At 38.0% G+C, this 21,899-nt stretch overlaps 1 protein-coding gene across 10 annotated transcripts in view; it reads left to right on the top strand.

The window, feature by feature from the left end:
* Positions 1 to 21,899, top strand: part of ABCC9 (ATP binding cassette subfamily C member 9) — a 151,182-nt gene that overhangs the window by 97,210 nt on the left and 32,073 nt on the right. For all 10 annotated transcript variants that reach the window (XM_049882615.1, XM_049882614.1, XM_049882616.1 and 7 more), the window contains 3 exons: positions 101 to 170; positions 1,088 to 1,245; positions 5,876 to 5,968. In XM_049882615.1, coding sequence (XP_049738572.1) covers positions 101 to 170; positions 1,088 to 1,245; positions 5,876 to 5,968 — 321 coding nt within the window. The remainder of the gene's footprint in view (positions 1 to 100; positions 171 to 1,087; positions 1,246 to 5,875; positions 5,969 to 21,899) is intronic.

Below are 21,899 nucleotides of genomic sequence, written 5' to 3'. Positions count from 1 at the left end.
AGGCACCTTCCCATTTCCATGGCTCTAAAAAGTCCATTAACAATGCTCAGGTCCCAGTTAGTTCAGTATTATCATATGTTTACATCTGTTTATTGCCTAGATTCTTTGATACAACACCCCTGGGATTGATTCTTAATCGCTTTTCAGCTGATACAAATATCATTGATCAGGTAAGTTCCTGAGTTACTTCCAAGTTCAAAAATAAGTGTATGTATCAATGTAAGCTCAAAAGCACTTTTTAAAATGAAGCATGGTTCTTATGAAAAGTAAAACATTCCTAAAACTTAAATTAAAGCCTATTTGCATTCATAAATCAATACTGTTCACGTAAATGATTTCTAGAATAAAATTGTTAGAGAAAACCTTAATTCATACCAATTTATGCATGTATAAGACGATACTTAGAGAATCAACATAAAATAAGGAGAAATACCAAGGAATGGACTAACATTTAAAATCTTTGATAATAAGAAAGCAATGATTTTAATCAGTGTTGTATCTCCATTTACAGTATAAAAGTTCTTAAAGGTTCGTTATGGATGCCGTGTGTCTCTCAGGAGCGAAGGGTCAGGAACAGATGGGCTGCCAAGTGACCCTAGGTGTCCATTACTGTTATTAATATATAAAGAGAAGAAAAACAGGCAAAGAATATGAATGAGAAATTACATAAAATTAATTTAAATGTCTTACAGTAGAGGAATAGCTAAATAAGTTTTGCAGCCATTAAAAGGAGGTAGAATTGTATATACTGACATGGGAGAAATTTACAGTCGATCTTTTTCCATAAAATAAAGTAAGTACATGGACAAATAAGATTTATAAGATGGTGCCACTTATATAAAATACCCAGGATAAGTAGGCTGATAGGTAGATAACTGATTGATGATAGGTAGGTAGGTAGGTCTATTAAACTATGGGAGATGAGTGAAATTGAGGGAGTGAGGTGTTACAATGAAGGTGTTTGTATACTACTTTTGTAACTACGTATTTGACTTAACACTAATATAAAATGAATATTTTTGTTGCATTGTAACTGCTGTGTTATTTGACTAAAATATATTTTCCCTTCAAATTGCTTTCTGAATAGCACATTCCTCCCACTCTGGAATCTCTCACTCGTTCAACACTGCTCTGCCTGTCTGCCATTGGAATGATTTCTTATGCTACCCCTGTATTCCTGGTTGCTCTTGTGCCCCTTGGGGTTGCCTTTTATTTTATCCAAAAATATTTCCGAGTGGCCTCTAAGTAAGTAAACCAAAGTTCTATTAAATTTTTAAAAGCCTATATATTTGACTTATTGTGATCTACATTGTCTGTTATGCTTTTTCAAGATAAGATATTAAATTGGGAAATGCAGCCTATTTTTGGCATGACAAAACCTATCCTGATGCCATGTTTCGCATGGAGATCTATTATAATTGTCTCTGTAATTGGTTGTAATAGCAGTGATTCATCTACGGAGTTTTAAGTCCACAGACTGTGTCAAATTTTTCACTTCGTGGTCCTTTTTCTGAGTATGACATTGGCAGGGAACTTAAAAAATCAAACTTGATTCCAAAGGGTAAGAGATTCAATATTATTATATTCCACATGTGGGTGGGTGGGGGGGATAATGGAAAATTTTTTAAAATCCTTAAAAAGCTTTCTATAAAATATAGAAGTACGAAGAGATAAATCAGGGATGACTGTAAAGTAAGTAATCTTGAGTGTTTGATAGGAGCGCCGTGACTTTAAGAGATAAGGAAGTTTCAGATTGGATGTGAGTATCCAGCAAATAAATAAAGGATACTGATGACTTTTAAACTTTTCTCTTAATATAGAATTTTCCATTTGTGAAATGTCAAATCATTACATAAAATATCATACCAACCATTTTGAAATTTCCCTCCTAACTTTGAAGCCCTGTTGTAAACAGTGCTATAAATTTTGTCATTACAAGAATAACTTAATTTCAACAAACACTTAAGTACTTATTACATTGCAAATAATCATGTTAAACCGTGAGGCAGATAAAGAAACTAACGTGGCAAGAACCTATTCTCAAGAAACTTACGGTCTCTTAGGAAGATAAAACATATACAAAATAACCCCAATAAGTAGATCGTGTTAAAAATAGGAAGGCAGATAGTGAGTTTATTCAGGAAATTTGAAGTATTTTATATGATTTAAATGCAGGGAACATGAACAAGTGTAGGGGAAGGTAAGAAGAGAAAGCAGACTTACAGTTGAGAACTTCTGACTATAAATTATTATATTCATAATTTTAAAAATACAGTCATTTTTCCATCAGGGCTATGAATTAAAAAACCAAAAACCAAACCCAGTGCCATCGAGTCAATTCTGAATCATAGCAACCCTACAGGACAGAGTAGAACTGCCCCATAGAGTTTCCAAGGAGCACCTGGTGGATTCAAACTGCCAACCCTTTAGTTAGCAGCCATAGCACTTAACCACTATGTCACCAGGGTTTCTGGCTATGAATTAGGGTCCTTCAAATGTTAGGAATCCAGATTAAATCTAGAATGAGTTTTCATTCCCAACCTCATCCTCTTTTCTCATAGCAAATTCAGATCAAAAAGGAGAAACTAGCTGTCAAATTCACCCTTTCATTTCCTCTGGTATTATTGCCGATACTGCTTATTGGATGTAACAAAGAAGCTTGGCATTAGTTCATTGTTGTTGGCTGTTCCCAACTCTATCCTTCCCTTCTTACCAAACCGTAATATCCTAGTTCAATCACATATTCATTTGGTCCTCTTTGGGCGCTTAATTGGGCGCTTAAGCAATACAAATTGACTGCAAAGGTTAGGTAAATATTCCTAGTCTGTTACAAATTTTAAATGTGAATTCCATTCGTTATAAATGAGAATATTCTTTTAGCATTGGTAGTAAATAATTAAGTACAGCCAGAGTGCTCCTTGGAAGTGAGGATGACAAGACTTTGTCTCACATACTTGTTTTTTTTTTTTTTTTTTTTTAACTGTGGAGGTTTACAGAAGAAACTAGCTTCTCATTAAACGATTAGTACACATATCGTTCTGTGATGTTGGTTACCAACCCCACGACATGTCAACACTCTCCCCTTTTCAACCCTGGGTTCCCTATTACCAGCTTTCCTTTCCCTTCCTGGCTTCTAGTACTTGCCACTGGGCTGGTGTGCCCCTTTAGTCTCCTTTTGTTTTATGGGCCTGTCTAATCTTTGGCTAAAGGGTGAACCTCAGGAGTGACTTCATTACTGAGCTAAAACAGTGTCCAGGGACCATCTCACATACTTTGGACATATTATCAGTAGGGACCAGTCCCTACAGAAGGACATTATGCTTGGTAAAGCAGAGGGTCAGCGAAAAAGAAGAAAACCCTCAACGAGATGGATTGACACAGTGGCTGCAACAATGGGCTCAAACATAGCTACGATTATGAGGCTGGCACAGGCCCAGGAAGTGTTTTGTTCTGTTGTACATAAGGTCACTAAGACTCAGAATCGACTCAATGGCACCTAACAACAACAGTAAATGATTAAAATAGGGAAGGGATGATCATTTTTGTAGAACTAATATTTGATAATGGATTATATGCAATCCTTGTTCAAAATTCTCTGAAAGTTATTAAATATCGTTGCATGATATTAAATATAATAGATGAAATGACCCTTCTAGATGTTGCAGTCTGCAGGACTCACGCAGATTGAAAAGCTCAGGCAGTTTAGCAGCCTGCATTTGTAAACACCAGCGTGGATTTAAGTGAGGAACTAGCTACAGGAAATACCATGAAATTTCGAATACCTAAAATCAAAGATCTAATGCGTGGTTAGCTCTCTAAGTAAGTATTTCCTAAATATTAGATCAAGCTGTGCCCTCACTTTTTAATTTCACGGAATAGGGTTCTATAAACAAAAGATCCTCCTTCCTAATTCTTTTTACTTCGCCACAAACCTCAATGTAGTGACCACCTGTTTGTTGCCTGTGCCAAATTTACAAATAGCCACTTTAGTCAGGGTTAGTTAAAGAAATATATTTAAAACGTTAACAGACTATTCACATTCCTTTATGTTTCTCTTTCTCTCTCTCCCTTACTCCCTCCTCCTCTATTTTCTGCTTTCTCTCTCCCTCTCCCTCTTTCTTCCTCATTCTTTCTCTCCCTTTTGCCTCCCTGCTCTCCTGTCTCATCCTCCCTCCCACTCACCCTCGTTTCTTCCCTCCCCCCATCTTCAACTTCTGAAGTGAGTGAATCCATTTTAGAAACTCAAATTGGAAAGACTTGGCATTGTTGTGGGACTCCACAGCCAGCCAAGCATGGCCTAAGTTAATTGTTAAAGATTATGTAATAGTGTTTGCCAGTTCAGCTGACTCTGTCAGGTGAATGCCATTGCTGCTCCAAAAACTAAACCCACTGCCACGACTCATAGTGACCCTGTACGTCAGAGAACTGCCCCATAGTGTTTCCAAGGCTGTAAATCTTTACAGAGGCAGAGCACTTTGACCACTATGCTACCAAGGCTCCTCCATTGCCGTTACTCTGCTCTAATTCCCTCAGCTCCAAAGACCTAGAGAAGGGCAGACAAAAGAAAAGAAAAAAGAGAAATGTTTGGAAACACGTGTGTAACTCTTAGTCTATCTTCTAGGAATGCTAACTTACATAACTTCAAGAAAGATTGTCATGAGTGTACATCTTTTTGAAAAGGATCAGATTCAGGCATTTGTGCCCCAAACATTCCTTCAACACTTTACCTATTTTATATATAGTTCCTTAGACAAACTGCGGCTGGAAGTTTCACAAAGGCAGGGATACGAACTCATTGTGGCCAAAACCAAACTCATTATCTTTTCCCTTCATATCTCTTCACCCCCTCTTAGTAAACAGAACAGTCATTTTTCACATTAGCTAAGCTCAAAACACTCTTCTGTCTTACTCGCCCTTCTATATACATACTATTTAATTACTATTATCGTTATCACAGCCTGGAGGGCTACTTCTAGTAGTCTATCTCATAGTTCTCCCCTCCCCCTTATTTTAACTCCCGTTGACATAATTCAGAACTTTAAAAAATCTCTCGTATAGACTATCCTAGCTGGTCTTCCTCATTCATCTATCCTCTTTTATCCTTTATACGCACCCCCAAGTTATGTTACTGAAACATAACTCTGATCATTTTGCTTCTAATTTTCAGTGATTTTTTTCAGCTCATTCAGGATCCTCTATCATCTAGTCACAAAACCAGAAAAATAAAAACCAAACCCATTGCCATCAAGTCAATTCCGACTCATAGTGACCCTATAGATGGAGTAGAACTGCCCCATAGAGTTTCCAAGGAGCGCCTGGTAGATTCAAGCTGCCGACATTTTGGTTAGCAGCTGCAGCACTAAACCACTACGCCACCAGGGTTTCACCCATCTTTAAATAGCCTTTTCCCACAGTGACACCTCCAAAGGATGCTAGGCACCAGCCTGATTTAACTCGACAGGTCCTTTCAAATATCCATGTGTGCTACCGTTGTTCTCTTAGCTGGAATGCACATCTTGTCTGTTTGGCTGAAGCCCTTCTCATACTTTATTTAGGTTTGGCCTAAATTCCACCTGCTCAAAGAAAATACCACCCATTGCCTAGGTATGATTTAACTGCTCATCCCTCTTGTCCTCATAGCAGTTTGCTTTGGCTGTTATACAAAGCTGTACTGTTGTACAACACATGACATTCCACCTGGACCCATATTCATTATGTACCCATCCTTCCCTTCCTCTTTAGGTTGTGAGCTATTGAAGCTTTTGTTGAGCAGTAGAAGAAAATAGTTACAATGACAAATAATAACTTAGAAAGAACACTTGGGTTTGATCCTGAGTGCACGTGAAGCTTATCTCTGCATTTCTCTCTGTCCCAGGGATCTCCAGGAACTTGATGATAGTACCCAGCTCCCTCTGCTTTGCCACTTCTCAGAGACAGCTGAAGGACTCACCACTATTCGGGCATTTAGGTCAGTAAACATGTCTTTATATTGCTGACTAGGCAATTACATCATCAACAAATATTTTTCTACAAATAATTGATAACTGCTACTGTTTTTTTTTTTTTTGGTGGCCACAGTATACCTGGCAGTGTACTAAACCATAAGAAAAATGTGGTCAGACATTATCAGAATTAGAGTTCAATCGTGTAGAATTTGACAAGAATAAGGAAAGAATGAAAAACCACGTTGGAAAGGTATTAGCTGTGTGTCCTGGACAAGACACTCGAATTCCCTAGAGTCAGTTTTTTCATCTGTGAATCGGGGAGATCAACCTTACTCTTTATGGTGGTTGGACTAACTGTAATAATGCGTGTAAAGCACTAACCACAGTCCCTACTGAATAAGCACACAATAAGCAAGTTAAAATAAAAGTATAACTAATAATAATAATAATAGGAATGTAATAATATTACAACAAAGTTATTTTGGAATCTAACCCATTTTCTTTAATGTTAGTAAACATACTAATAACCATGATTTTGATCAAAAGTATTTACTGAACACTCATAAAAATTATCTAGCCCTGTTTTTCTCGTTCAAGACAAGGAAAAAAGCTGGCATTACTAGATATTTCATTTGACACAGAAAATTGGCATTTTAAAGTGTTACATCTTTCTACAACCCCAAATTCAGTCTGATTTCAATCATAGGTTTTTCCAACCTATGGAATATATAAATATATATATGTTGTTGCTGTTAGGTGCCATTGAGTCGGTTCTGACCCGTAGCAACTCTATGCAAAACAGAGCGAAACACTGCCCGGTCCTGTGCCATCTTCCTGATCCTTCTTGTGCTTAAGACCATTGTTGCAGCCACTGTGTCAGTCCTTGAGGGTCTTCCTCATCCTCGCTGACCCTCTACTTACCAAACAAGCATGATGCCCTTCTCCAGGGACTTGTCCCTCCTGATAACATGTCCAAAGTATCTCAGACAAAGCCTTCCCATCCTTGCTTCTAAGGAGCATCTGTTTGTATTTCTTCCAAGACACACTTGTTTGTCTGGCAATCCACATTATATTAAGTATTCTTCACCAGCACCATAACTGAAAGGCATAAGTTTCTCAACAGTCTTGTTTATTCATTGTCCAGCTTTGGCATGCAAATAAGGTGATTGAAAACACCATGGCTTGGGTCAGGCACGCCTTAGTCCTTAAAGTGACATCTTTGCTTTTTAATGCTTTAAAAGTTTTTTTGCAGCAGATTGCCCAATGCAATGCCTCTTTTGATTTCTTGACTGCTTCCATGGGTATTGCTTGTGGGTCCAAGTAAAATGAATTCCTTGACAACTCCAATCTTTTCTCCATTTAAGATGATGTTGCTTCTTAGTCCAGTTGTGAGGATTTTTGTTTTCCTTATGTTAAGATGTTTCCTATGTTGAAGGCCTCGGTCTTTGATTTTCATCAGTAAGCGTTTCAAGTCCTCTTCACTTTCAGCAAGTAAGTTTGTGTCATCTTCATAACGCAGATTGTTAATGATTCTTCCATCAATCCTGATACCTCATTCTTCTCCATATAGTCCAGCTTCTCAGATTAATTGCTCAGCACACAGATTGAATAAGCATAGTGAAAGGATACAACCCTGACACACACCTTTCCTGATTTTAAATCATGTAGTATCCCCTCGTTCTGCTCAAATGACTTGCTCTTGGTCTATATACAGGTTCATCATGAGCACAATTAAGTGTTCTGGAATTCCCATCCTTGTAATGTTATCCATGCCTTTGCAAAGTCAATAAAACACAGGTAAAAATCTCTCTGTTATTCTCTGCTTTCAGCCAAGATCCATCTGATATCAGCAGTGATATCGCAGGTTCCGTGTCCTCTTCTGAATCGGGCTTGAATTTCTGGCAGTTCCTTGTGGATGCAGGAACCACCTTTGAATGATCTTCAGCAACTTTTTCTTTGTGTGTGGTATTAATGACATTGATAATTTCTACATTCTGTTGAATTGCCTTTCCTTGGAATGGGTACAAATATTGATCTCTTCCAGTAGGTTGGCCAGGTAGCTGTCTTCCAAAGCTCTTGACATACACAAGTGAGCACTTCCAGTACTGCATCTGTTTGTTGAACCATCTCAACTGGTATTCCGTCAACTCCTGGACCCTTGTTTTTTGCCAATGCCTCCAGTACATCTTGAACTTCTTTCTTTAGTACCATCAGTTCTTGATCATATCCTACCTTCTGAAATGACTGAATGTCAACCAATTCTTTTTGGTGAAGTGACTCTGTGCACTTCTATCTTCTTTTGATGTTTCCTGCATTGTTTAATATTTTCCCTGTAGAATCATTCAGTATTGCAAATCAAGGCTTCAATATTCTCCAGTTTTTTCAGCTTGAGAAATGTTGAGCTTTTTCCTCCCTTTTGGTTTTCTAACTCTAGGTCATTGCGCATTTCATTATAATACTTTATTTTGTCTTCTTGAGCCGCCTTGAAAATGTTCTGTTCAGCTCTTTTACTTCATTTCTTTCTTTTGCTTTAGCTGCTCTACATTCAAGAGCAAATTTTAGAGTCTCTTCTGACATTCATTTTGGTCTTTTCTTTCTTTCCTGTCTTTTTAATGACCTTTTGCTTTTTTCATGTATGATGTCCTTGATGTCATTTCACAACTCATCCGGTCTTCGGTTATTAGTGTTTAAGGAGTCAAGTCTATTCTTGAGATGGTCTCTAAATTCAGGTGGAATATACTTAAGGTCATACTTTGGCTCTCATGGAATTATTCTAATTTTCTTTAGCTTCAACGTGAACTTGCTTATGAGCAATCGATGGGCTGTTCCACAGCAAACCCTTGGCCTTGTTCTGATTGATGATATGGAGCTTTTCCATTGTCTCTTTCCACAGACGTAGTCAATTTGATTCCTGTTCTCTTAGTCATCTAGTGCTGCTATAACAGAAATACCACAAGTGGACAGCTTTAACAAAGAGAAATTTATTCTCTCGCTGTCTAGTAGGCTACAAGTCCAAATTCAGGGCGTCAGCTCCAGTGAAAGGCTTTCTCTCTCTGTCGGCTCTGGAAGAATGCCCTTGTCATCAATCTTCTTTTGGTCTGGGAGCATCTCAGAGCAGGAACCTCAGTTCCAAAGGGCACACTCTGCTCCTGGCACTGCTTTCTTGGTGGTACGAGGTCCCCATGTCTCTCTGCTTGGTTCTCTTTTATATCTCAAAAGAGATTAGCTTAATATACTATCTAATCTTATAGACCTCATCAATATAACTGCCACCGATCCATCTTATTACATTATAGTGATAGGATTTATAACACATAGGGAAATCACACCAAAAATAAAATGGTAGACAATTGTACAAGGGAATCATGACCTAGCCAAGTTGACAGATATTTTGGAGGGACATAATTCAATCTATGATACCTGTGTATTCTATCTGACGAGATCCGTGTGTATAGTCACTGTTTATGTTGTTGAAAAACGGTATTTGCAACCAAGAAGTCCTTAGGCTTGCAAAATTCTATCATGTGATCCCCGGTGTCGTTTCTATCACCAAGGCCATATTTCCCAACTACTGTTCCTTCTTCTTTATTTCCAACTTTTGCATTCCAATCACCATTAATTACCAATGCATCTTGAATGCATGTTTGATCAATTTCAGACTACAGATGTTGGTAAAAATCTTCTATTTCCTCATCTTTGGTATTAGTGATTGGTGTGCAAATTTGAATAATAGTAGTATTTACTGGTCTTTGTAGGCATATGGATATTATCCTATCACTGACAGTTTTGTACTTTAGGGTAGATTTTGAAATGTTCTTTTTGACAATGAATGCTACACCTTTCCATTTCAATTTGCCATTCCCGGCATAGTAGACCATATGATTATCTGATTTAAAATGGCCAATACCAGTCCATTTCAGCTCACTAAAGCCTAGGGTATCGATGTTTATGCATTCCATTTGATTTTCGATGACTTCCAGTTTTCCTAGATTCATACTTGGTACATTCCACATTCTGATTATTAATGGATTTTTACAGCTGTTTCTTCTTAATCTGAGTCGTGCCACATCAGCAAATGAAGACCCTGAAAATTTGACTCCATCCAAGTCATTAAGGTCAACTCCACTTTGAGGATGCAGCTCTTCCCCAGTTGTGTTTTGAGTGCCTTCCAACCTGAGGGGCTCATCTTCTGGCCCTGTATCATTGTTCCACTGCTATTCATAAGGTTTTCACTGGCTGATGTTTTTCAGAAATAGACTACAAGGTCTTTCTTCCTAGTCTGTCCTAGTCTGGAAGCTCAGCTGAAGCCTGTCTATCATAGGTGACCCTGCTGGTATTTGAAATACTGGTGGCATAGCTTCCAGCATCACAGCAATATGCAAGCTACCACAATATGACAAAATGACCAATGTGTGGGGAATATATATATATATATATATATATATATATATATATATATATCTAAGGAATATATAAAAATATAGAATTGGGTAAAAAAAATACATTAAGACACAACCATCTACAACATTATGTATCACAGAATTTCTACATAGATCTATATAAGTTTCATCATGAAGGATGGCTACTTTCTGCAGGGGTGTATTGTAATATCATAGTGAACAATGCTTTCTTTTGGGGATGGTAAAATGATTTATTGGCATTGAATGTAGATATTAAGGTAAAATTTATATTCTAATGGTAGCTACCAATGACCAGTGTTACTTATTCTATATACCATATTTGAGATTACTCTGTTTACCAAACAAGTCCTTTTAAGTTAATTTATTTAAGAAATATTTGAGTATTGAACATATGCAAGGTACTGCTCTTTTTTTTTTTATCACATTTTAGATGAGAGTTTACAGAGTAAATTAGTTTCTCATTAAACGATTAATGCACATGTTGTTTTGTGACATTGGTAGCCAGCCCCACAACTTGTCAAAACTCACCTCTGCTCAAACTTGGGTTCCTCATTACCAGCTTTCTTGTCCCCTCCTGCCTTCTTGTTCTTGCCTCTCAGCCGGTGTGCCCATTTAGTCTCGTTTTATTGTGTGGACCTGTTTAATCTTTGGCTGAACGATGAACCTCAGAAGTGACTTCAGTACAGAGCTAAAAGGAAGTCCATGGGCCATATTCTTAGGGTTTCTCCAGCCTCATTCAGACCACCAGTCTCATCTTTCGTGTGTGTGTGTGTGTGTGTATGTGTGTGAGTGTGAGTTAGAATTTTATCCTACATTTTTCTCCAGCTGTGTCCGGGACCCTCTATTGTGATCCCTGTCAGAACAGTCTGTGGTGGTAGCCAGGCACCATCTAGTTGTGCTGGACTCAGTCTGGTAGATGCTGTGGTAGTTGTGATTCTTTGGACTAATCTTTCTCTTGTGTCTTTGGTTTTCTTCATTCTCTCTTGCTTCAGACAGGATGAGACTAGTGGAGTATCTTAGATGGCCGCTCGCAAGCTTTTAAGACCCCAGACGCTACTCACCAAAGTAGGATGTAGAACATTTTCTTTATAAACTATGTTATGCCAATTGAGCTAGATGCTCCCGAAAACCATGTTCCCCTTCCCTAAACCCAGTAATTCGGTCCCTCAGGGAGTTTAGATGTGTCTATGGAGCTTCCATGACCTTTCCTTGTACAAGTTGTGCTGACTTCCCCAGTATTGTGTAATGTCTTACCTTTCACCATAGTTACCACTTATCTATTGTCTACTTAGTATTTTTCCCTCCCCTCTTTCATAACCATGAAAAATTGTTTCTTTTCGGGTGTAAGCCTTTTCATATTTTATAATAGTGCCCTCGTGCATTATTTGTCCTTTTGTGATTGACTTATTTCACTCAGCATAATGCCCTCCAGATGCATCCATGTCGTAAGATGTTTTGCAGATTCGTCATTGTTCTTTATTGTTGTGTAATATTCCACTGTGTGTATGTACCGTAGTTTGTTCATCCATTCATTTGTTGATGGGCACTTAGTTTGTTTCCATCTTTTTGCAATTGTGAATAATGCTGCAGTGAACATCGTTCTGCATATTAGATTCATGTGATCAATTTTATTTCTCTAGGATATATTCCTAGGAGGGGAATTGCTGGATCATATGGTATTTCTATTTCTAGCTTTTTGAGGAAGCGCCATATCATTTTCAAAAATGATTGTATCATTTTGCATTCCCACCAGCAGTGTGTAAGAGTTCCAGTATTCCTGCAGATTCTCCAACGTTTGTTATTCTCTGTTTTTTTGATTCATGCCTGTAATGTCGAGGTGAGATGGTATCTCATCGTGGTTTTGAATTGCATTTCTCTAATGGCTAGTGATTGCAAGCATTTCCTCATGTGTCTGTTAGCCACCTAAATGTCTTCTTTGGTGAAGTATTTGTTCATAACTTTGCCCGTTTAATTAGATTGTCTTTTTGTTGTAGAGGTGTTGGATTTTCCTGTAGATTATAAAGATTAGACCTTTGTCAGATTTGTCACAGCCAGAATTTTTCTCCCAATCCGTATGTTCTCTTTTTGCTCTTTTGGTGAAGTCTTTTGATGAGCATAAGTGTTTAATTTTTAGAAGATCCCAGGTACTTAGATTGACTTCGGGTGTTTGTGTAATGTTACTTATTGTTCGGATCCTGTTTATGCTGTACTATAGGGCCTCTAGTGTTGACCCTATTTTTTCTTCCTGTGATCTTTATTGGTTTTGGTTTTATATTTAGGTCTTTGATCAATTTTGAAGTAGTTTTTGTGTATGGTGTGAGGTATGGGCACTGTTTCCCTTTTTTGCAGATGGACATCCAGTTTTGCCAGCACCATTTGTTAAAAAGACTGTCTTTTCCCCATCTGATGGACTTTTGGCCTATGTTGAAGATCAGGTGACCATAGATGGACAGATTTATATCTGGGTTTTCAATTCTGTTCCATTGCTCAATGTGTCTCTTGTTGTACCAGTACCATGCTGTTTTGACTACCATAGCTGTTTAGTAGGTTCTGAGGTCAGGTAGTGCCAGTTCTCCTACTTTATTCTTCTTCAATAGTGCTTTACTTGTCCGGGACCACTTCCCTTTCCGTGTAAAGTTATTGATTAGTTTTTCCAGCTCTTTAAAGGATGCTGTTGGTATTTAGATCAGGATTGCATTGTATTTGTAGATTGCTTTGGGCATAATTGACATTTTGACAATGTTGAGTCTACCTATCCATGAGCATGGTATGTTTTTCCATTTTTGGTAGGGCTTTTGATTTCTTGCAGTACTGTTTTGTAGTTTTCTTTTCTTTTTTTTTTTGTTTAGGTTTTTTACATCTCTGGTTAGATTTATTCCTAAGTATTTGATTTTTTTAGGAGCTATTATAAATGTTGTTGTTTTCCTGATTTCCTTTTCATAGATCTCTTTATTGGTGTATAGGAATCCAACTGATTTTTGTATGTTTATCTTGTATCTTGCTACTCTGATGAATCTCTGTTAGATCCAGTAATTTTATCATGGAGTCTTTTGGGTTCTGTATATATACTATCATATGATTTACAAATAGGGACAGTTTTACTACTTTTTTTAAATTGTACTTCAGATGAAATTTTGCGGAACAAACTAGTTTCTCGTTAAATAGTACACATATCATTTTATGATATTGGTTAACAACCCCATGATATGTCAATACCCTTCCTTCTTGATCTTGGGTTCCCTGTTACCAACTTTCTTGTCCCCTCCTGCCTTCTAGTCCTTGACTCTGAGCTGTTGTGCCCCTTTAGTCTCGTTTTATTTTATGGGCCTGCCTAATCTTTGGCCGAAGGGTGAACTCAGGAGTAAGTTCATTACTGAACTAAAAGGGTGTCTGGGGGCCATACTCTTGGGGTTTCTCAAGTCTGTGTCAGACCAGTAAGTCTGGTCTTCTCTTGTGAGTTAGAATTTTGTTCTACATTTTTCTCCAACTCTGTCCAGGATCCTCTATTGTGATCCCTGTCAGAGCAGTCAGTGGTGGTAGCTAGGCAGGATGTAGTTGTACTGGACTCTGTCTGGTGGAGGCCGTAGTAGATGTGGTCCATTAGTCCTTTGGACTAATCTTTCCCTTGTATCTTTAGTTTTCTTTGTTCTCCCTTGCTCCCGAAGAGATGAGACCAGTGGAGTATCCCAGATGGCCACTCCAGGCTTTCAAGAACCCAGATGCTACTCACCAAAGTAGAATTTAGAACATTTTCTTTATAAACTCTGTTATGCCAATTGAGCTAGATGTTTCCCGAGGCTATTGTCCTCACAACCCTCAGCCCAGCAATTCAGTCCCTCAGGGAGTTTGGATGTGTCTGTGGAGCTTCCATGACCTTGCCTTGTACAGGTTGTGCTGGCTTCCCCAGTATTGTGTACTATTTTACCCTTCATCAAAGTTACCGCTTACCTATTGTCTATTTAGTGTTTTTCCATTCCCACCTCTCCCCTCCCTCATAACCATCAAAGATTGATTCTTTTTGTGTGTAAACCTTTTCATTAATTGTGTAGTAGTGGTTTCATACAATATTTGTCCATTTGTGATTGACTTACTTCACTCAGCATAATGCCTTCCAGATTCATCCATGTTGTGAGATGCTTCACAGATTCATCATTGTTGTGGCCTAAGATGTGGTTTATTTTGGAAAACGTTCTGTGTGCATTGGAAAAGAATGTGTACTTTGCAGCTGTTGGGTGGAGTGTTCTATATATGTCTATGAGATCAAGTTGGCTAATTGTGTCCTTTAGCTCTTCTGTATCTTTGTTGAGTTTCTTTCTAGGTGTTCTGATCTTTACTGAGAGTGGTGTGTTGAAGTCTCCTACTATTATTGTGGAACTGTAAGTTTCTCTTTTCAGTGCTGTAAGAGTTTGTTTTATGTATTTTGGAACCTTGTCATTGGCTGTGTAGATATCTATTATGGTTATGTCTTTATGATGGATTGTCTTTGTCTTTTATGGTGGTTTTTGTTTTAAAGTCTACTTTACCTGAGATTAGTATTGCAGCTCCTGCTGTTTTTTGGTAGCTATTTGTTTGATATATTTTTTTCCATCCTTTGATTTTTAGTAAATTTATGTCTTTGTTTCTAAGGTGTGTCTCTTGTAGACAGAGTACTGATGGATCTTGTGTTTTTTATCCATTCTGTCACTCTCTGTCTCTTCATGGGTGCATTTAGGCCGTTTATCTTCAGTTTAATTATTGATAGGTGTGAGTTTATTGCTTTCATTTTGTAGATCTTAATTTTTTTTTTTGTTTTTTTGTGGTACAGACATTTTCTTTGTTCCTCTTACTCTCCTGTGCTGAATTTCTTTTATTTGTGGATTTTTTTTTTCATTTCTCTTCTATCTGTAGATTTTGTTTTTATTGAGACTTCATGTTTTTCTTCTTTATTTTGATGAGTAGGTTTGTTAACTTTCTTTGCAGTTACTTTGAAATTTACACTTATCTTCCTAGGTTTGGGAAACCCTGGTGGTGTAGTGGTTAAGTGCTACAGCTGCTAACCAAAGGATCGGCAGTTCAAATCTGCCAGGCACTCCTTGGAAACTCTGTGGGGGAGTTCTACTCTGGCCTATAGGGTTGCTATGAGTCGGAATTGACTTGACAGTACTAGGTTTGTTTTTTTTCTGTTTTCCTAGGTTTGAACCAGTCTATTATTACTTGGTATTACCTTGCCTTCCTCTCCATTAGAAAGTTCTATACCTACACCGTGTATTCCCTCTTTTATTGTTCTGATGTCGTTGTCATTTACAGAGTAACTTCTCTGGTTCCCTATTGTAAATCTTTTGGTTTTGAATAGTCCTTGAGAATCCATTTCCTAGGTTGATGTCTGGCTGGTGCATTTTGCATCCTAGATACAGGCTATTGCCTGATGTTGTTTGTTCTCAAACTGAAGGACTACCTTTAATAATTCTTGTAAGTTTCATTTGGTTTTTACATATTCCCTTAATTTCTGTTTACCTGGAAATGGCCTAATTTCACCACTATATTTGAATGGAGTTTTGCAAGATATAGTATTCTTGGTTGGCAATTTTTTTTTCTTTCAAGGTTTTGTATATGTCATCCCATTGTTCTTGACAGCATGGTTTCTGCCGAGTAATCAGAGCTTAGTCTTATTGTTTCCCCTCTATATGTGACTTTGTTTTTCTCAAGCTGCTCTCAGGATTCTTTCTTTGTCTTTGGTTTTAGCAAGCGTGATTATGATATGCCTTGGTGATTTTCTTTCGGGGTCTATCCTATATGAGGTTTGTTGAGCTTCTTGGATGGCCAGCTTTTCATCATTCATGATATTAGGGAAGTTTTCTGTCAGCAGTTCTTCAGTGATCTCTGTGTTTTCTGTTCCTGTTCTGGAACCCCAATCACTCGCAAATTTTTGCCTTTGATTGTATCCCACAAAATTCTCAAGGTTTCTTCGTTCTTTTTTTTCTGATTTTTCTCAAAGTGGTATCCAAGTATTTGCCTTCAGTTTCACTGATCCTGTCTTCCAGTGTTTCAAACTTGCTCATCAGACTTTCTATGACACTATCCATTTCTGAAATCTTGTTGTTTATCTTTTGAATTTCTAATTGTTTTTATATGATTTCTAGTTGTGAATTTATTTTTGACTTTTTGTTCATGTATTCTTTTCCTGAATTCTTCCATTGTTTTGTTTGTATTTTCCATAAATTTGTCTATTTTTTCCTCATTTTTGTCTGCTTTTTGCTTCAACTCTTGGATAGCTCTAAAATTAAAGATATAAATTCCCTATCAGGTAGTTCTAGTGCCTTTTCATAAACTGAGAAGTCATCTGGTGTTTTATTTTGGATCCCTATTGGAACCATCCTGTTGTGGTTTTTTTTTTTTTTTTTCTCTTATGTTTTCGTATTGGGACATTCAGTAGTTATTTTCTTTGCTTATTGATTGTAGATTTGCTTGTTTCATCCTGCCTTCTTGTTTTATTTGGTTATGTCTGAACAGGCAGGCTGTGGGTTCTTTGTTTTTTGCTTGTCTGTGGGCACGATACTTTTCACCTCCTTGTCCAATGGGCAGGGCCAGCCGCTCAGCTCTAGTGCAGTAGGGCAGGTCCAGCTGAAGTGGAGGGAGTGGGCTGGGTTGTTTTTGACATGCTCTGGGCCTGACAGGGCAGGCTGGAGTCAGTGCAGGGCAGGCTCTGGCAGGCCATGTCTGTGCTGCTTGGGGGTGTGATGTTCAGTGCATGGTACAGGTAGGCAGGAGGGAGGGGGAGGTTGTGATATGTGGAGCTAAGATGGGTATGGGAAAGGAAAGAGTGAGGAGAGAGAAATAGGAGCCCAAAAAAGTGCTGAGGGAGCTTGCTGTTGGAGTGGAGAGGTTAGAAACCAAGAAATGAAGAAAACATAAAGGAAAATAGAAATAAATAAACATTAAAAAATAGAAAAGAAATGCCCCCAGGGACCCCACTGGTGACCAGAGAAATGGCTCCCAGGCCTTGGGGCACAGCCCATCTAGAAGGAGCAGAGATGGCACACAGCACCAGTTATTCAGCAGACAGGAAAAGAAGGTAAATAGAGAGAGAAGAGAAACTGAGAAATGAAGAAGAACAAAAAGGAAAAATGTAAAAGAAAAAAGTATAATAAAAAATGAAGGGGAGAAAAAAAAAAGCCACCAGGGACCCCACCAGTGTGGCTGCGAAGACCGGGGTAGTGGCTCCCAAGCCATGCAGTACAGCCTGGCCAGAAGGGGCAGAGATGACACACAGCACCAGGTATTCAGGAGGCAGGAAAAGAAAGTAAGTAGAGACAGACGAGAAACTGAGAAATGAAGAAAGACAAAAAGGAAAGAAAGAAAAAGAAATGCCCCCCAGGGATCCCACCAATGCAGCTAAGCACACCGGGAAAGTGGTTCCTAAGCCACGCAGTACAGCCCAGCTAGAAGGGACTCCCGAGCTGTGAAAAGAAAAAGAAAACAATGCAAAGCAAAAAAAGCCCTGGGGATACACCAGCATAGCAGCATGCACTGGGGAAGCAGTTCCCCAGCTAAGAGGCACTTCACAGCCTGTCAAGAAGAAACAAAGATGGCACACGGAGCCAGGTATTTGAGAGAAAGCATGTGGAGGAGGTGAGAGGCAGGTAAGGAACCAAAAGAAGCAGAAAAAAGTAATACTAGCAACAACAAAATGGCACTGAAGGAGCTAGCCAGTATGGGTGGGGCAAATTCAATCAGCATGAAGCAGGCATCTCCCGGCCAGCAGAGCAACCTCAGCCCGCTGGAAAGTGGCAGAGGCTGAGCAGGAGGAAGAAGGGTGAGGGGTGGGAAAGCGTGTATTGCTGGTTACTGGGTGCTCTGTCTCCTGCTGGGAGCTCTGTGAAACTGCTTTCCCCTACTCCCTGACCACCGATCTCCAACAGGAGTCCAAGATGGCGAATCCATGCTACACTACTTGATAAGGGACCTCTGCTTGTACCTCTCCTCCATCTCTGTTCTCTATCAGTTTCTTATTCCTTTTGGTGCTTGGTTGAGTTCTTTCTTTCTTCATTTGACACTTAGGGTTCCAGGACTGATGTTTGTCTCTGCTTTACTTAGCTTTTCAGGTCTTTGCTGTGGAGGGACGGTGTGGTGCTTCTGTCTATAGTGCCATGTTAGCTGACAGTTTTACTTCATTACCAATTTGGATGCCCTTTCTTTTTCTTGTCTTATTGCTCTAACTAGGACTTTGAGTGCAATGTTAAATAGGAGTGGTAAATTTTTATTTTTTTTTTTTTAATAAAGGGTGCCCTTGTCTTTTTCCTGTTCTCAAGGGGAATGTTTTCAGCCTCTCTCCATTAAGAATGATGTTGATTTTGTATAAAAAAAAAAACAACATCAATAGATGCCCTTTATTATGTTGAGGAATTTCCCTTCTATACCTATTTTATTGAGAGTTTTTATCAGGAATGGAAGTTGGACTTGGTCAAATACCGTTTCTACATCAATTGAAATGATCGTGTGATTCTTTTATTTATGTGGTGGATTATGTTGATTGATTTTCTAATGTCGAACCATCTTTGCATACCTGGCATGAATCCCGTTGGGTGTGGTGTATTATTATCATTATTGATATGATGCTGAATTCTATTGGCTAGAATTTTGTTGAGAATTTTTGCATCTATATTCATGAGAGATATTGGTCTGTAATTTTCTTTCTTTTTTTTTTTTTGTGGTGTCTTTGCCTGGTTTTGGTATCAGGGTTATGCTGGCTTCATAGAATGAATTCAGAAGTATCCTGTCCTTTTCTATGTTCTGAAATAGTTTGAGTAGTACTGGTGTAAGCTCTTCTCTAACTGGTAGAATTCTCCAGTGAAGCCATCTGGGCCAGGACTATTTTTGGTGTTGGAACCTTCTTTAAATTACCTTTTCAATGTCTTCTCTTGTTATAAGTCTGTTCAGATTTTCATCTTCAGTTGGTGTTAGTTTGGGTAGGTAGTGTGTTTCTAGAAATTTGTCCATTTCCTCTGTTGTTGTTGTTGTTAGGTGCTGTCAAATCAGTTTTGACTCATAGCCACCCTATGTACAACAAAAGGAAGCACTGCCCAGTTCTGCACCATCCTCACAATCGTTATTATGCTTAAGCCTATTGTTGCAGCCACTGTGTCAGTTCATCTTGCTGAGGGTCTTCCTCTTTTTTGCTGACCCTCTACTTTACCAAGCGTGGTGTCCATTGTCTCTAGGTTTTCATATTTGTTGGAGTATAGTTTTTCATAGTATTTTGTTATGGTCTTTTTTTATTTCAGTTGGGTCTGTTGTAATGTACCTCATTTCATTTCTTATTTGGGTTATTTGCATCCTCTCCTGTTTTTCTTTTGACAGTTTGGCCAGTAGTTCATCAATTCTGTTGATCCTTTCAAACAACAAACTTTTGGTCTTTTTGATTCTTTCCATTGTTTTTCTATTCTCTGTTTTCATTTATTTCTGCTCTGATCTTTATTACTTCCTTTCTTTTGGTGGTTGTGGGCTTCTTCTGCTGTTTTCTATTTGTTCGAGTTGTGTAGCTAATGTTTTGATTTTGTCCCTTTCTTCTTTTTTGATGTGTGTTTATTGCCGTAAATTGTCCTCTGACCACTGCCTTTGTTGTGTCCCAAAGGTTTTGGTATGACATGTTTTCATTCTCATTTTATTCTAGGAATTGTTTGATTCCATCTTTGATTTATTCTATTAACCAGTGGTTTTAAAGCAGGGTAGTATTCAGTTTCCATATATTTGAATTTTTTTCCTTGCTCTTCCTGTCATTAATTTCTACTTTAAAGGAGTTATGATCAGAGAAGATATTTTGGATTTTGTTGAGGGTCGCCTTGTGCCCTAAGATGTGGTCTATTCTGGAGAACATTTCATGTGTGTTGGAAAAGAAATGTACTTTACTGCTGTCGGATGTAGTGTTTATATGTATGTCTATGAGGTCAGGTTGGTTGACCAGTGTAATTACTGATAGATGTGGATAAATCACTGTCATTTTGTAGTGCTTTTTTTTTTTTTTTTTTTGTGGTGCTGATGTTTTCTTTGTTCCTCTTACTCTCCTGTGCGGAATTCCTTTTGTTTGTGGATTTTTTTTTTTTTTTCATTTCTTTTGTTTTTGTAGATTTTTCTTACCCACACTATGTTTTTCTTCTTTATTTTGATGAGTAGGTTTGTTAACTTTCTTTGTAGTTACCTTGAAATTGACCCCTATATTCCTAAATTTGAACCAGTCTTTTACTGCTTGATATTGCCTTGACTTCCTTTCCATTTGAAAATTCTATACCTACATTGTTTATTCCCTCTTTTATTGTTCCAACATTGTTGTCATTTACAGATTGACCTCTCTAGGTCCCTGTTGTAAAGGTTTTAGTTTTGTTTTATCCTTGAGAGTTCATTACCTGAGTTGGCATCTGGCTGATGCAGTTTTGCATCCTAGATTCAGGCTGTTGTCTGATGTTGCTGATTTTCTAACTAAAGGACTCCATTTATTAATTCTTGCTAAATTTGGTTTGACTTTTACATATTCCCTTAATCTGTTTGTCTGAAAATGTCCTAATTTCACCATGATATTTGAGCAAGTGTTTTGCAGCATATGTTATTCTTGGTTGGTAATTTTTTTTTCAAGGTTTTATATGTGTCATCTCATTGCTTTCTTTCGTGCATGGTTTCTTCCGAGTAATCAGAGCTTAATCTTACTGTTTTGCCTTTGTGACTTTTTGTTTTTCTCAAGCTGCTCTCAAGATTCTTTCTTTGTCTTTGGTTTTAGTGAGTATGATTATGATATGTCTTGGTGTTTTTCTTTTGAGATCTATCTTGTATGGGGTTTGTTGAGCTTCTTGGATGGCCAGCTTTTCACCTTTCATGATATTAGGGAAGTTTTCTGTCAGCAAATCTTCAATGATCCTGTCTGCATTTTCCGTTTTCTCCTCCTGTTCTGGAATTCTGATCACATGCAAATTTTTGCATTTCGATTGCATCCCACATCATTCTCAGAGTTTCTTCATTTTTTTTTTCTCTGATTTTCCTTCAGACAAACTGGTATCCAAGGATTTGTCTTCAATTTCACTGATCCTGTCTTTCACTGTTTCACATTTACTCCTAAACCCTCTATGGCACTGTCTGTTTCTGAAATCTTGTTTATCTTTTGGATTTCTAATTGATGTTTTTGTATGATTTCTAGTTGTTAATTTTAACATTTGTTTCTGTATTATTTTTGTGAATTCTTCCATTGTTTTGTCTGTCTTTTCCATGATTTTGTTTGTATTTTCCATGATTTTGTCTGTGTTTTACTTCATCTTTTGGGGAGCTCTGAATATTAGAATTTTGAATTCCCTATCAGGTAGTTCCAGTACCTTTTCTTCTACCAGAAGGTCATTTGGTATCTTATTTTGGGTACTTTCTGGAGCCATCCTGTCCTTTTATATAGATAGATAGATATTGTCTGCTGTCTTTAGGACATTCAGGAATTATTTTCTTCATTTATTGATTGTAAATTTGTTTGCTTCATCGTGTTTTTTTGTTTTATTTGGTTATGTTTGGGAAGGTGGGATGG

Source organism: Elephas maximus, chromosome 4, assembly GCF_024166365.1.
Source record: "Elephas maximus indicus isolate mEleMax1 chromosome 4, mEleMax1 primary haplotype, whole genome shotgun sequence".
NCBI lineage: Eukaryota > Metazoa > Chordata > Mammalia > Proboscidea > Elephantidae > Elephas > Elephas maximus.
The sequence above is the reverse complement of the archived record's forward strand: the minus strand, read 5'-3'. Positions and strand labels throughout refer to the sequence as shown.